Source organism: Equus przewalskii, chromosome 28, assembly GCF_037783145.1.
Source record: "Equus przewalskii isolate Varuska chromosome 28, EquPr2, whole genome shotgun sequence".
Taxonomy (NCBI): Eukaryota; Metazoa; Chordata; class Mammalia; order Perissodactyla; family Equidae; genus Equus; species Equus przewalskii.
In genome coordinates, this window is record NC_091858.1 from 5,405,384 (window position 1) to 5,421,665 (window position 16,282).

Genomic DNA, 16,282 nt, shown 5'->3' on the forward strand with positions numbered 1-16,282 from the left:
TATGCCAAAAATGATCTATGCTCTTAGAGATCAAACTAGTGATTATCTTTAGAAAAGAGAATGACTGGAAGAAAGCAGTCTGGGGGTTCGAGGTGTTGATAACATTAAATTTCCTGGATTTGATGCTGGTTACATGGATGTGTTCAATTTGGAAAATTCTTTGAATTGTATAATTATGGCATGCATGCATTTCTGTTAACATGTTTGACTTCAGTAAAAATTCACTAAATAAATATTAATGGAAGAAATGGATAAACTTGTAACCTTTGGAGAGGAATGATGATTAGAAAATGTGCTGAGGATACTTTTGGGATTCTAGCAGGGTCTGTTTTCAGATCTGGATGGTTTTTGCTAGATCATTGCTAATATATTTATATACTGTATACTTTTTTGAATTGTGTAATACTTCAATTTTTTAGGTATAAGAAATAACAAAAGGTCATAATATGTTATTAAGTGTCAATGGTAGGGGAAAATACGCACACATATTACATATAGGTATATAGATATAGATTCAGATACAAGCATAGGTATTGGTATGGATTTTATTTATATGCATAAAATATAAATACCAGATGGAGAAACATGAGTCATTTAAAAATGGTTTCCTCTGGGGAGAGAAACTATGTGGCTTGGCAGGGGAGTGAGGATAGGGATTTTTCACAGTATGCCTTTTTCTAAATTTTTAGCTGAGGCCCTATTAATGTATTACTTTTAGTATGCTGATATCATAAATAAGCTGAATATAGTAATCAGCAGTCAAAACACATACACACTATCATAATAATTAAACACACATATATAAAAGATAAATAAGAAATCTATGAAAAACATACAATTGTAGTTTTGGATTATAAGCTTAAATATCCTTTTGTTTTTCTCTGTAGGAGATTGCGATGTATTAAAATTTCAATTATGTTTTATATAGGGATACCTATACATATGATTAAAGCGAAAGAAATACAAATTTATTTAAATATTCAGTGAATATCCACTGATTTCTATGTTTCTTTTCTAGATATAGTTTTTATTAAAAAAGGCTATGATACACATCGGAACAACTGGCTTATTCTGAGTTTCTACATTGTTCTGCCCTTTTTCACAATTTTCACCATTATGATCATGAAACGAAATGAAATGAGGAAATCACACAACAGAGAAAATGCAGAATATGAGGGGTAAATATGATTGTAAAAATAATTTAGTATTTAAAGTGTAATGGTCATTGAACACTCGTAAATTCATCATTATATTACATGACATTTGTTATATTTATCCCTAAGTAGATGTTATTTTTATTTATTTATTTTTAATTGCAATAACATTGGATTATAACATTATATAGCTTTCGGATGTACATCGTAATATATTTCAAATTCTGTGTAGATTACATCATGTTCACCACCCAAAAACTAAGTATAGTCCATCACCACACGTAAGCCTAATCACGCCTTTTGCCCTCCCCGCCTCTTCGCCTAGGGTAACCACCAATTAAATCTCCATTGCTGTGTGTTTGTTTGCCATTGTTTTTATCTTCTACTTATGAGTGAGATCATATGGTATTTGACTTTCTCCCTCTGACTGATTTCACTCAGCATAATACCCTCAAGGTCTATCCATGTTGTCACAATGGCCATATTTCATCATTTCTTATGGCTGAGTAGTATTCCATCGTGTATAAATACCACCTCTTCTGTATCCATTCATCCCGCCATGGGCACCTAGGTTTCTTCCAAGTCTTGGCTATGGTGTATAATGCTGCAATGAACATAAGGGTGCAAGTATCTTTATGCCTTTGCTTTTTCAAGTTCTTTGGATAAATACCCAGCAGTTGGATAGCTGGATCATATGGTAGATCTATTCTTAATTTTCTGAGGATACTCCATACCGCTTTCCATAGTGGCTGCACCAGTTTGCACTGCCACCAGCAGTGTACAAGGGTTCCCTTCTCTCCACATCCTCTCCAACATTTGTTGTTTCCTGTCTTGTTTATTATAGCCATTCTGACTGGAGTGAGGTGATACCACATTGTAGTTTTGATTTGCATTTCCCTGATAGCTAATGATGTTTAGCATCTTTTCATCTGTCTGTGGGCCATCCATGTATCTTCTTTGGAGAAATCTCTGTTCATATCTTTTGCCCATTTTTTAATCAGGTTGTTGGTTTTTTTGTTGTTGAGCTATATGAGTTCTTTGTACATTTTGGATATTAACCCCTTCTCTGATATATGGTTTGCAAATATCTTCGCCAAATTGTTAGGTTGTCTTTTCCTTTGCTGTGCAGAAGCTTCTCAGTTTGATGTAGTCCCATTTGTTCATTTTCTCTTTTGTTTCCCTTGCCTGGTCACACATGGTACATGAAAATATGCTACTAAGACCAATGTCAAAGAGCATACTACCTATGTTTTCTTCCAGAAGTTTCATGGTTTTGGGTCTTACATTCAAGTCCTTAATCCATTTTGAGTTAACTTTTGTGTATGGTGTAAGATAGTTGTCTACTTTCATTCTTTTGCATGTGGCTGTCTAGTTTTCCCAACACCATTTATTGAAGAGACTCTCCATTCTCCATTGTATGCTCTTGGCTCCCTTGTCAAATATTAGCTGTCCATAGATGTGTGGGTTTATTTCTGGGCTCTCGATTCTGTTCCATTGATCTGTGTGTCTGTTTTTGTGCCAGTGCTATGCTGTTTTGGTTACTATGGCTTTGTAGTATATTTTGAAATCAGGGAGTGTGATACCTCCAGCTTTGTTCTTTTTCCTAAGGATTCCTTTGGCTATTCAGGGTCTTTTGTTGTTCCATATAAATTTTAGGATTCTTTGTTCTATTTCTGTGAAAAATGTTTTTGGAATTTGAATAGGGATTGCACTGAATCTGGAGATTGCTTTAGGAAGTGTGGACATTTTAACGATGTTAATTCTTCCAATCCAAGAGCACGGAATATGTTCCCATTTCTTTGTGTCTTCTTCGAGTTCTTTCAACAATGTTTTATAGTTTTCGGTGTACAGATCTTTCACCTCTTAGGTTAAGTTTATTCCAAGGTATTTTATTCTTTTTGTTGCAATTGTAAATGGGGTTGTATTCTTAATTTCTCTTTCTACTTCTTTGTTGTTCATGTATAGAAACACAACCAATTTTTGTATGTTGACGTATCCTGCGACTTGACTGTATCCATTTATTATTTCTAAAAGTTTTTTAGTGGATTCTTTAGGGTTTCTAAATATAAATCATATAGTCTGTAAAGAGTGACAGTTTCACTTTTTCCTTTCCACTTTGGATCCCTTTTATTTCTTTTTCTTGCCTGCTTGCTCTGGCTAGGACTTCCAATACTATGTTAAATAAGAGTGGTGAAAGTGGACATCCTTGTCTGGTTCCTGTTCTTAGAGGGATAGCTTTTAGTTTTTCTCTGTTGAGAATATTTGCTGTGGGTTTGTCATATATGGCCTTTATTATATTGAAGTATTTTCCTTCTATACCTATTTTATTTAGACTTATTATAACAAATTGATGCAGTAACTTGTCAAATGATTTCCCTGCATCTTTTGAGATGATCATGTGATTTTTATTCTTCATTTTGTTAATGTGGTGTATCAGGTTGATAGATTTGCGGACCTTGAACATCCCTGTATCCCTGGAATAAGCCTACTTGATCACAATCTATGATTTTTTTAATGTATCGTTGTATCTGATTTGCTGGTATTTTGTTGAGGATTTTTGCATCAACGTTCATCAGTGATATTGACCTGTAATTTTCTTTTTAGTGTTGTCCTTGTCAGGTTTTGGTATCAGGATAATGTTGGCTTCCTAGACAGAGTTAGGAAGCCTCCCCTCCTCTTCAACTTTTTGGAAGAGTTTGAGGACAATAGGTATTAGGTCTTCTTTGAAAGTTTGGTAGAATTCATCAGGGAAGCCATCTGGTCCTGGACTTTTATTTGGGGGAGGTTTTTGATTGCTGTTTCGATCTCCTTACTGTTGATTGGTCTATTCAAATTCTCCACTTCTTCTTGGTCCGGTTTTGGAGGGTTGTATGTTTCCAAGAATTCTCCATTTCTTCTAGATTATCCAATTTGTTGGTGTATAGTTTTTCATAGTATTCTCTTATTACTTTTGTATTTCTGAGGTGTCCGTTGTAATTTCTCCACTTTCATTTCTGATTTTATTTATTTGAGCCTTCTCTTCTTTTTTCTTGGTGAGTCTAGCTAAGAGTTGGTCAATTTTATTTATCTGTTCAAAGAACCAGCTCTTGGTTTCATTAATTTTTTTATTGTTTTTTAGTCTCTATTTCATTTATTTCTGATCTGAGTTTTATTATTTCCTTCCTTCTGCTGATTTTGAGCTTGGTTTTTTCTTCTTTTTCCAGTTCCTTTAGAAGCACTGTTAGACTGTGCATTTGGGACTTTTGTTCCTTGTAGATGTAGGCCTGAATTGCTATAAACTTCCCTCTTAGAACCACTTTTGCTGTATCCCACAGCATGTCGTATTTTCATTTTCATTTGTCTCCAGGAATTTTTTGACATTTCCATTGACCTGACCGTTGTTCAGTAGCATTTTGTTTAATCTCCACATTTTTTTGGCTTTTCTGGTTTTCTTTCTGTAGTTGATTTCCAGTTTCATACCTGTGTAGTCAGAAAAGATGCATGGTATTATTTCAATCTTCTTAAATTTATTGAGACTTGTTTTGTGACCTAAAATGTGATCAGTCCTGGAGAATGTTCCATGTGCATTTGAAAAGAATGTGTATTCTGTGGTTTTTGTATGGAATGTTCTGTATATATCTACTATGTCCATCTGGTCAAATATGTCGTTTCAGGCTAGTGTTTCCTTATTGTTCTTCTGTTTAAATGATCTATCCATGGTGTAAGTGGAGTGTTAAAGTTCCCCACTATTGTTGTGTTACTGTCTATTTCTCCTTTTATGTCTGTTAACAATTGCTTTATATATTTAGGTGCTTCTATGTTGTGTGCATAGATATTTACAAGTGTTATATCTTCTTGTTGGAAAGTTCCCTTTATGAGTATGCAGTGTCCTTCTTTGTCTCTTGTTACAGTTTTTGTTTTTAAGACTATTTTGTCTGATATAAGTATTGCTACCCCTGCTTTCTTTTCTTTACCATTTGCTTGGAATATCTTTTTCCATCCTTTCACTTTCAGTTTGTGAGTGTCTTTAGGCCTGAAGTGTGTCTCTTGTATGCAGCATATATATGGGTCTTGTTTTTTTTTTTTATCCAACTGGCCACACTATGCCTTTTGATTGGACCATTTAGTCCATTGACATTTAAAGTAGCTATTGATAAATATGTATTTATTGTCATTTTGTTACTTTTTTCTGGATGTTTTAGTAGTTCATCTCTTTTCTTTTCTTTTTCTCTTGCTCTTTTCTCTTGTGGTTTGATGACTTTCTTGAGTAATATGTTTGATTTCTTTCCTCTTACTTATTTGCTTACTTATTGTAGGTTTCTAGTTTGTGATTACCATGAGGATCCTATAGAATAGTCTATGTATATAGCAGTCTATATTGAGTTCATAGGCTCTTTAGCTTGACCTCTTTCTAAAAGCTCTACTTTTTTCACTCCCCTCCTCCAACATTTTATGTTTTTGAAATCATATCTAATCTCTTGTTTTGTGCATGTCTATCCATTACCCTCTTATCATTGAAATAGGTAATTTTAGTACTTTTGTCTTTTAACCTTCATATTATCTTCATAGGTGGTTGATCTGCTACCTTTACTATATTTTTACCTTTACCAGTGATTTTATTGCCTGTTTTGGGGGGGTTCTTTTTGATAATTTTTTATCTCTATTTCTGGTCATCATTTCTGCATTTAAATAAGTCCCTTCAGCATTTTTGTAAAACTGGTTTCTTGGTGATAAACTCCTTTAATTTTTGCTTGTCTGCGAAGCTCTTTATCTCTACTTCCACTCTGAATGATAACCTTGCTGGACAGAGTATTCTTCGCTGTAGGTTTTTTCCTTTCAGCACTTTAAATGTGTCATGCTCTTCTTGTCAAGCATGTTGGGTTTCAGCTGAGAAGTCCACTGATAGCCTTATGGGCTTTCCTTTTTATGTCACTTGTTGCCTTTCTCTTGCTGCATCAAGGATTCTCTCTTTCTCTTTAATTTTGGTCATTTTAATTATAATGTGTCTTGGTGTGGCCTCTTTGGGCTTATCTCATTTGTTGCTCTCTGTTCTTCCTGTACTTGGATGCCTGTCTCCTTCCTTAGGTTAGGAAAATTTTCAGATATTATTTCCTCAAATAGATTTTGATGCCCATTTGTCTTTCTCTTCTCCATCTGGGACACCTATAATATGAATGTTAGTGCACTTCATATTGTCCCAGAGTTCCCTTAGACTGTTCTCTTTCTTTTTAATTATTTTCTCTTTCATCTGGTCAGCTTGGGTGATTTCCTCTGGTCTTTCCTCCAGCTCACTGATCTGTTCTTCTGCATCCTCTACTCTGCTATTGAGTCCCTCTAGTGAATTTATCATTTCCAGTATTGTATTCTTCGTTTCTGATTGGTTCTTTTTTATATTTTCCAATTCTTTGTTGTTGATCTCACTGTGTTCATCCAGTCTTCTCCTAATATCTGTGAGCATCCTTATGAGTTTTTGTTTGATCTCTTTGTCAGGTAGGTTGCTTATTTCTGTTTCATTTAGTCCTTTTTCTGAGGTTTTGTCCTGTTCCTTTGCTTGGAATGCATTCTTTTGTCTCCTCATTATGCCTCTTTTTCTGTGCTTATATCTATGTATTAGGTGAGTCGGCTATATCTGCTGATCTTGGAGAAGTGGCCTTATGTAAGAGACACCTTTTGAGGCCCAGCAGTGTGCTTCCCTCTCATCACCAATCCAAATGATCCAGGAGTGACCTTTTTAGTGGGCTACTTGTCTCCTTTTGCTATGGCTGGGTTGCTTTTAATGCAGGTGTGCAGGGAGGCTAGTCTTTCCCTCCCTGGCCAGCTGTTTGTAAAACTGATTTGGTTTGGGGAGCCTCAGCACCATTGGCTACAAGGTTTAACTGCACACTCCTCTTGCAGTTTTCCTGTTAATTGGGTAGGTACCCAGTGTAGCTGGTTGCTAGGCTCAGGGGCTTACAGTTACTATAGGCCTCAGACCTACAAAGCTGTTGTCAGTTCTCTTAGGAGTACAGCTGAGTGGGACTGGCCCTAGGCATGGGAAAATCAGTTATTTCAGGCTTTGCAAGGTTGGATTGATCCTTTTTATGGCTATTTGTGAAGCACAGGTCTTCTGCCCCTGATAAGCCCAAGCCCCCACAGGTCCACACACACCATCTACACAGTCCTGGTCCATGCACACTTCCCAATCCCCTCAAGCATACCCCAACTCCTCACTGCAGAGGCCCCCACCTCTCTACCAAGACCCTCAACAGTTCATCTGGTCCTCACACAGGCCCTACCCTACAGAGGTGGACACACTTACCTGCCTGTAGAAGGTCAAGGCACTCAGTCAATGCAGGTGGACAAGTAGCCTAAGGGCTTTCTATTGGGTGGGTCTGGCCCCTAGGGTGGGCTGCCTGCCCTACCTGAACTGTATTAAATCTGCGCTCTACTGGGTGTGGCAGACCCTCTGCTAACAGGCCAGGGGAAGAACTTCAGTGGTGTCAGCCAGGGTCTGTATCAACACTCCTGGACTACAGCACTCCTGGTGGCAACAATGGCCACCACCAGTGTTGCAGTCTCCAGAGAGGTCTCTCCTCTCACTTATATGCACTCTGAGAGGAGTGAGTTTGTTCTTTGGCCCTTTAAGACCCATGTCTTTTTGGCTTTCATCTGATAGCTTTTCTGGGGGGTGTCCCCCCGTTCAGTTAACAGCCAGCAAAGCCAGACAGTAAGACTGCTGTCTCAGTTGGGCTGAGTCTGAAGGATGCTTATAGCAGTATTGGGCCCCTGCTCAGGACCTCACTCCTCCAGGGAGGGCTGTGTACCTTAGGCTGGCTCCTGCCTGGCCAGCTGTGAAGGTCCACTGCTTGTGAAGGTGGCTTTTTTTCTCTCCAGAAGGAATTTCTGCCTCTTCTGCCTTAGTCCGGATGGTCCCTTATTGTAGGGGTTCTCTTTATCCAGTTTTCAGTTTTCTATCCAGGGTAATTTTTCAAAAAACAGCTGTAACCTGGCTGTGTTCATGGGAGGAGATGAGTTCAGAGTCTGCCTATGCCGCCATCTTGATGAGATCTACCTTAATTTTAGAAATGAAGAAAAAAATTAATGAATAAGATGATTTACACCCGCAATTCACAAATCCATAGGAACTGGATGAGGGGTTGATCTATCTGCTTAAGGATAAGGAGAGGCCATTTGATATAATTGCAGGCATTCTAATGTGTGTGTGTTTGTGTGTGTTTATGTTGATATTATATATATACAGGGAGAGAGTTGCTTAACAATGTTGCTTAAGGTGTTCTAATGTTCTTAAGGCTATCTAACATAATGATATATCCAATATCCATTGCTGTCTTCCTCCTTTGTGTAATAGCTACATTGTTTCAGAGGAATTGATGAATCCCATGTCCCCAGGAGTGGGCCATGGAGAATTTGTACCAATTAGGATAATGTTGTCTAACTTATAACACTGAGTGGTCACGTAATCCAGGACTAACTCAATCAGCACAGAACATTTCTTCATTTAGGGAGACTAGATTCACAAGAGGCCCAAGTTGTGCAAAATGGCATTCTTTTCTTGATTGTGGGAAACAAAAATCTTTCTTACTGAATGTAAACAAAGGAACACATAAATACAGTTGCTGTTGTCATCTACCTTCTTACCAAAACAAAAGTCTATTTGAAGATGAAGGGTTGAGCTGAGACTAGAGAAATGGAGACACTCAAGCTTTTCTATTATTATCAACCAAAATCATCTTAAATGGACCAGACCACATACCTGATATGGATTCTCTTGAAACTAATTAGCAAATGCATATAAGACAGCAAATTAATTAGCAAATACTACTTCCATGCTTATATATAAGAAAGCATATATATATATATATATATACAGTTATGTAACTTTTGTGATATATATATATATACATATATAACAAATATATATAGTTATGTAACTCTGTTATATATATATATATATATACACATAACAAAAGAGGCATGAAAATAGGGTAATTTCTTGAACCCAAGTTTGGAACCAACATGAAATTTTATGTATGAAATGAATTGCGTTTCTCAGAAATTTCTGTTTCACTAATAATAATATTTATTTCTATTAATCCACCTATCTATTTATTTGTTAACAAGTAACAATTTTTCATTCTTCAGAACTTAAACTTTTATGTTAACTGACACTGGGGCATAGAATAATTTACTTTGTTAAATAAATGACTATTTAAGAAGGAGAAATTGTAAATTTACAATCTTTTAATCTCAAATCATTAGCAGCATTTCACTCACCCCTACATGTTTCAAGATAAAATCATAGAGAGTTTCAGTTATTTGTCTAGGTTACCGTTTTTGACTTTCAATGATTTCACAAGTTTGCACATTTGAAAGGACTCACACAACACCATAAAGTATGCTCACATAAGTCTTCTATTCAAATACAATACACTGTTGCTGAAACAAATTTCAGAGACATGCACTTCACACATAAAATGTTCAGTTGGTTCTCCACTTGGGTTTAATAAATTCATGTGTTATAACTGTATATGTCATAAACTATACTTATTTTTGTCTAAGCAGTCAATTATCCTTTTGAAACAGCTTTATTATTATATAATTCATATACCACACAATTCACTCATTTAAGCATACAACTCAATTTTTTAGTTTATTCACAGAGTTGTGTAACTATCACCATGATTTTAGAACATTTTTAGAACATTTTAATCACCTCAAAAAGAAATTCTGTACTCGTTAAAAGTTACTCCCTGGGGTTGCCAGGGGCTGGGGTTTGGCAAAATGAGGAGATGTTGGTCAAAGAGTAGAAACTTCCAGCTATAAGATGAATAAGTTTCAAGGATCCGATATTCAGCATGGTGACCATAGGCAACAATACCATATATTATACTTGAAAGTGAAGAGAGTAGGTCTTAAATATTCTCACCACAATAAATTAAAAAAATATAATTATATAAGGAGATAGATGTGTTAACTAACCTTATTATGGGAATTGTTTTGCAGTATATATGTGTATCAAATCATCACGTGATACACTCCAAACGTACATAACGTATGTCAATTATCTCTCAATAAAGCTGGAAAAAAAATGTTACTATTTATTTACCTGTAACTCTCCAAGGCCTAGAGAACCACTGATCTGCTTTCCATGCCTTTAGATTTTTCTATTCTGAATATTTAATGTAAATGCAAAGATGTAATCTACACTCTTTGGTGACTGGCTTCTTTCACATGGAATAACGTTTTCAAGGTTCTTTCATCAATGTTTTTGGCATGTATCAGTACTTCATTTTTGTATTGGCAAATAATATTCTATTAAGGGTATGTCATATTTTATTTATTTATGCATCAGTTAAGGACATTAGGATTGTTTACACTTTTTGGCTATTATTGCTAATGCTGTTAAGAACATTCATTATAGTTTTTGTATGAATATACGTTTCCATTTCTTTTGAGTATGTATTTAGGCCAGGAATTCCTGCGTCATATGTTAACTCTCCTAACATTTTGAACAACTGTCATACTGTTTTCAAAGCAGCTGTACCATTTTACAATTCTAGCAGCCATATGTGAGGATTTCAATTTTTTTAATATTCTTGCCAAATCTTATTTTCTGTCTTTTTGAATATAGCCATCCAGTGGATGTGAAGTGGTATCTTATTGTGGTTTTGATTTCCATTCTTTCATGGATAATAATATTGGATGATAATATTCATATACTTATTGGCCATTTGTTTATCTTCTTTTAAGAGATGTCTATTTAGATCTTTGGATTTAAAAAAGTTGGTTTTTGTCTTTTAATTATTGAGTGAAAAGGGGTTTTATTTTTTTAACATATTCTGGATACTAACCCATTGTCAGATGTATAACTTGTAGACATTTACTCCTATTCTGTGATGTGGGCTTTCAGTTTTTTTATGATTTATTTTAAAGTAGTAGTTATTTTTTTTCATTGTAAAGAATTGCCATTTATCTGTTCTTTTTCCTTTTATGCATGTGGTTTTGGTGTTGTATCAAAGAAAACTTTGCCTAACCCAAGGTCAGGAAGATTTACTCCTATGTTTTCTTCTGTGAGCTTATAGTTTTAGCTCTTATATTTAGACCTATGATTCATTTTGCATTAATTTTTTTGTATGACGTTAAAAAAAGATCTAACTTCTTCCTTTTGCATATGGATAACCACTTTTCCCAGCAAGCTTAGTTTAAAAGACTATTCTTCCCACATTGAATTGTCCAGGAACCCTTATTGAAAACAATTGACCATAAAAATGAGAGTTCATTTCTGGACTGTCAATTCTACCTCAATTATCTGTATGTTTATCCTTATGCCAGTACTTCATTCTCTTGATTGCTTTAGCTTTGTAGTCATTTTTAAAATTAGAAGTATGGTTCTCCAATATTGCTATTCTTTTTCAAAATTGTTTTGGCTATTCTAGACTCCTTGCATATCTATATAAATTTTATGACCAGCTTGTCAATTTCTGTAAAAATCCACTTGGAATTTTGATAGGGACCACATTTAGTCTGTAGATAGATTTGGGGAAAATTGCCACATTAACAACATTACGTCTTCCAATGGTAGCATGGGATGCCTTTCTATGTATTCAGGTCTTCCTTAATTTCTTTCAATCAAATATTTTGTACTTTTCAGAGTACAAGTCTTAATATCCTTTTGAAAAATTTCTTTGTAAGTGTTTTATTATTTTAGATGTAATTGTAATTGAAATTTTTTTAAAAAATTATGCTCCAAAAGCTCATTGCTAATGGATAGCATTATAACTGTTTTTGTGTATATTGATGTTGTATCCTTTATACCTGCTGAACTGATTTATCAGCTCTAGTAGTTTAGAGAATTTTAACATTATTTTCTGTATACTAGAGCATAACATCTGCAAATAGAACATTTAATTCTCCCTTTCCAATTTGGATATATTCTCTTATTTCTCTTGTTTAATTGTCCTGGCTAAAACTTCCAGTACAATATTGGATAAAAGTGATGAGAGCAGACATCCTTGTCTTCCTTATTTTAGAGAAAAAGCATTCAGTCTTTTACCATTAAGTATGATGGTAGTTGTGGGATTTTTGTAGATGCCTTTAATTAGATTGGGGATGTTTCCTTCTGCTCTTAATTTGTTAAACGTTTTTATCATGAAAGTGTGCTGGATGTTGTCAAATGTTTTCCTGCACTTACTGAGGTAGACGATCCTGTGTTTTTCCCTGTTTATTCTATTAATAAGGTGTATTACTCTGTTTGATTTTCACATGTTGAGCCAACCTTGCATTCTCAGGATAAATACTACTTGGTTATGTTATATAGTCCATTTTATATGTTGCTAGATATGACTTGGCAGTCTTTTATGAGGAATTTTGTGCATATATTCACAAGAAAAATTGCCCTATAGTTTTCTTTTCTCTTAACATCTTTGCCTTGTTTTGTATGACGGTAATATTGGCCTCAAAGATTGCATTGGAGAGTGTTCCATCTTATATTATGTGGAAGAGTCTGTGAAGAATTGTTATTAATTTCTTTTAAAATGCTTTGTAGATTCATCCTTGAAGCCAAGTGGGCCTGAGTTTTCAACTAGGAAAGTTTCTTTTTTTAAATTACATAATCTCTTACTTTTTTATAGATCTATTCAGATTTTTATTTATGGGCATGTCAGGAAGTTGGAATTGAAAGGAGAGACTTTGGTTTACAGACAATAAGAAATCCAGTGGCCAAAACATCAGGCTGGCCATATTTTCATTCACTGATTCCATTTAACAGCTTATCACAGAATATGCAGTTTATATTATGGTATCTGGCACATGTAGACTTTGGCTGGGGTTATCCTCCTGAGTTCAGAATTTATTACTGTGCAAATAGACATTGAAGCAAAGACTAGGCACACCAGAATAACCAAAGAGGAAAACTTTTATTTTGCTTCTTCTGGGTGTTTTAGCTCTGACTTTGCCAAAAGAAGAACAAAGGGATCTCCTTTTCCCCGGGAGGCTGGTAAGAAGTCTGAGATTCTGCTCTGGAGTTGGAGAAATGTAGTCTCTTGCTCTTTCTCTTTCAGTTCCCTGAAGCACGATGCTTAAGAAGGGAAAGGAGGCCACTGAGTCCTTTTTTGTCTCCAGAAAAACAAGATCATTTGAGCAAGAAAAATAGCAGACTGGTTATTTACTAGGACCCACAAACTATATAAATAATTCCTCATTAGAGAAATACAGAATTTTACAGCCAAATCAAAACAGGATCCTTTGAAGTCAAAAGGAGTTAAGTTTAAGTAAAGGCTGTGAGCATGCTAGTCAATTTCACTGATGAACAGTATTAGAAAATACATTTAGAGAGTTTATCCAGTCACTGTGTAATTACGTTTAGTTAATGTGAGAATAATTGTTGGGTAAGGAAACCTGGTTAACAAAAGAGAAAAATAAAACATTGCCTGGATATGATGACTTATGTAATTATCTGGATATCACATGCAAATTATAATGAAGTTATGTAATGTTCCCTTCTCGTGTACCACTTTTTACACTATCAGTGCATCTTTGTGGTGAAGAGTTTGAGGCAGCATCAAACACAACCCAGAGGCCCTTTTTGCATTTTCACTATTGGGGAAAAGAAAAGAGACAATGGAAGGGAGTCAACATTTAATTAATCGCCTGTCATTGTCCAGACACTATCATAAGCACTTGATTATCTCCACTTTAAAGATGACATCATTGAGGTTCAATGAGATTAATTAATTTCTCCAGGATTACACAGGCAGAGAGAGGTTAAACCCGATCTAAAACAAAGTCTATCTTCACTATTTTCATTTCCTTCAGTCCTCATCCTACTCAAGTCCCTCTGGCTTTTATGCTCACCACTTCCTCTGCACTGCTTTCTGTAAAGTCACCAAAAATCTTAGTAGCCAAAATTGACTAGCATTTTTTTGAGCATTTTGCTTGTTTTGTCAACAGAATTTCACTTTGTTGACCACTCACTCCTTTCCTGAAACTTTTCTTCCTTTTGAGGTAAATCTACGGGAAATAACTCCCTCAATTTTTGTTTGTCTGAGAAAGTCTTTATTGGTCTTTCACTTTGAAGGATAATTTCACACAGTACAGAATTACAGCTTGGTGATATTTTTCTCTTAACACTTTATATATTTCACTCCGCTCTCTTCCTACTTGCATGGTTCCAGATAAGTTGGACATAGACCTTTTTCTCGTGCCTCCATAGGAAAGGCATTCTTTTCTTCTGGATTCTTTCAAGATTTGTTCCTTATCTTTGATATTCTTCAGTTTGAATATGATACGCCTAATTGTACATGTTTTGTATTTATTCTGCTTGGTGTTTTCTGGATCTGTGATGTGGTGTCTAACATTAATTTTATGAAATTTTCAGTCATTATTACTTCAAATAATTATTTTATTCCTTTTTATCTTTTTTCTCCTTCTGGTATTCCCATCATGCCAATATAACCCCACGTGTAGGTGTTCCACAGTGCTTAGATATTCTGTACTGGGTTTTTTCTTTCAGCCTTTTTTCTCTTTGCTTTTCAGTTTTGGAAGTTTCTATTGACATATTCTCAAGCTCACTGATTTCTTCTTTAGCTGTGTCCAGTCTACTACAGAGCCTGTCAAAGGAATTCTTCAGTTCTGTTACAGATTTTATTTTTAGTATTTCTTTTTTATCCTATCTTAGATTTTCCATCTGTCTGCTTACATTATCCATCTGCTCATGTTGTCCACTTTTTCCATTAGAGCACTTAACCATACCTGTTTTAAACCTGTATTAAACTTCCAGTCTAATAATTCCAACATCGCTATCATATCTGAATCTGGTTCTGATGCTTGTCTCTTCAAACTGTGCTTTTTGTCTTTTAGTATGACTTCTAATTTTTTGTTGAAAGCCAAACATGATATACTTGGTAAAAGGAACTGTGGTAAATAGGCCTTTAGTGATATTGTGGTAAGGCACAAAGGGAGGAGAATAATTCTACAATCTTATGATTAAGTCGAAGTCTCTTAGCCTGTTACCTCTGGGCTGTGACTTTCACAAGTACTTCTCAGTTTTCTGCCCCCTCAGATGGGGGAGGATGACTAGAAGGGGCTAGAGTATTTCCCTCCCCCCAGGTCAGTTAGACTCTGATAAAAGAGTAAAATAGTTTCTCTTGAAGGCAAGCCTTGGTAGGAAGAACAGAAAAATCTGTATATATTTTAAAACAGCTACTTTTCCTATCCCCCTTCTGAAAACATAGGGGGATTTTTCTCTGATTTTGACTGTGAGAACCTAATGGGATCCCTAGAGGTAAAATTCACAATAGTTTGGGGACCCTTAAGACTGGGCCTCCTTGGGGTTTTTAATTATCCTAATTGTCCACACAGAGTTTCTAGCCATTCCTAAATTATATAGGTTTTCCTACCCTGACACTGGTTCCCATGGACAACCAACTTGTAAGTCTCTGTTCTAGTAAGTTGTGATTCTCTGTACCTGCCTGTCTGTCTCTCCAATTTATGTGGTACCCATATGCCCTGTGACCTCTATTCCCTGACAGATCTAAGAAGAGTTGTTAATTTTCAATTTGTTCAGTTTTTTACTTGTGGTTAAGAGGGAGTAATAAAATGACAACTTCTGAACTTCCTACATGCCAGACTGGAAACCCAAAGTTTGACTATACTGTTTTTTTAATTATCTACGTAAGTGTCTTTACCAAAGCTCTTTGCTTCTTTATATGAATTTTAATTACTGTCTTGGGTAATTTGCTTCAGCCTGAAGAATCTCATGTTATTTCTTAAAATGTGTCTACTAGCAACAAATTCTCCCAGGTTTTCTTTTTTTAAATCTAGGAATGTCTTTATTTCACCATCATCATGGAAAAATAACATTGCTGGATACAAGAGTCTTAGCTGATAGATTTTTTTTCTTTTAACATTTTGAGTACATCATCACACTGCCTCCTGCCTCCATTTTGTTCTGATGGGAAATAAGCTGCTAATCTTATTTAATTTTTTTTTTGGTATGTGATGAGTCATTTTTTTCTTACTGTTTTCAAGATTCTTTCTTTGTCTCTCAATATTTTGACTATTATGTGTCAAGATATGGATCCCTTTGTGCTTATTTTTCATGGAATTCATTGAGCTTCTGGATTATGAATGCTTTTCATCAAATTTGGGAA

At 35.3% G+C, this 16,282-nt stretch overlaps 1 protein-coding gene across 8 annotated transcripts in view; it reads left to right on the forward strand.

The window, feature by feature from the left end:
• LOC103543289 (disintegrin and metalloproteinase domain-containing protein 18-like) overlaps positions 1 to 16,282 on the forward strand; it is a 466,882-nt gene that overhangs the window by 433,877 nt on the left and 16,723 nt on the right. For 6 of the 8 annotated variants that reach the window (XM_070598814.1, XM_070598811.1, XM_070598812.1 and 3 more), the window contains one exon: positions 1,019 to 1,178. The exons of the other annotated variants lie outside the window; for them this stretch is intronic. In XM_070598814.1, the coding sequence (XP_070454915.1) occupies positions 1,019 to 1,178 (160 nt within the window). The remainder of the gene's footprint in view (positions 1 to 1,018; positions 1,179 to 16,282) is intronic. 8 annotated transcript variants of the gene reach the window in all.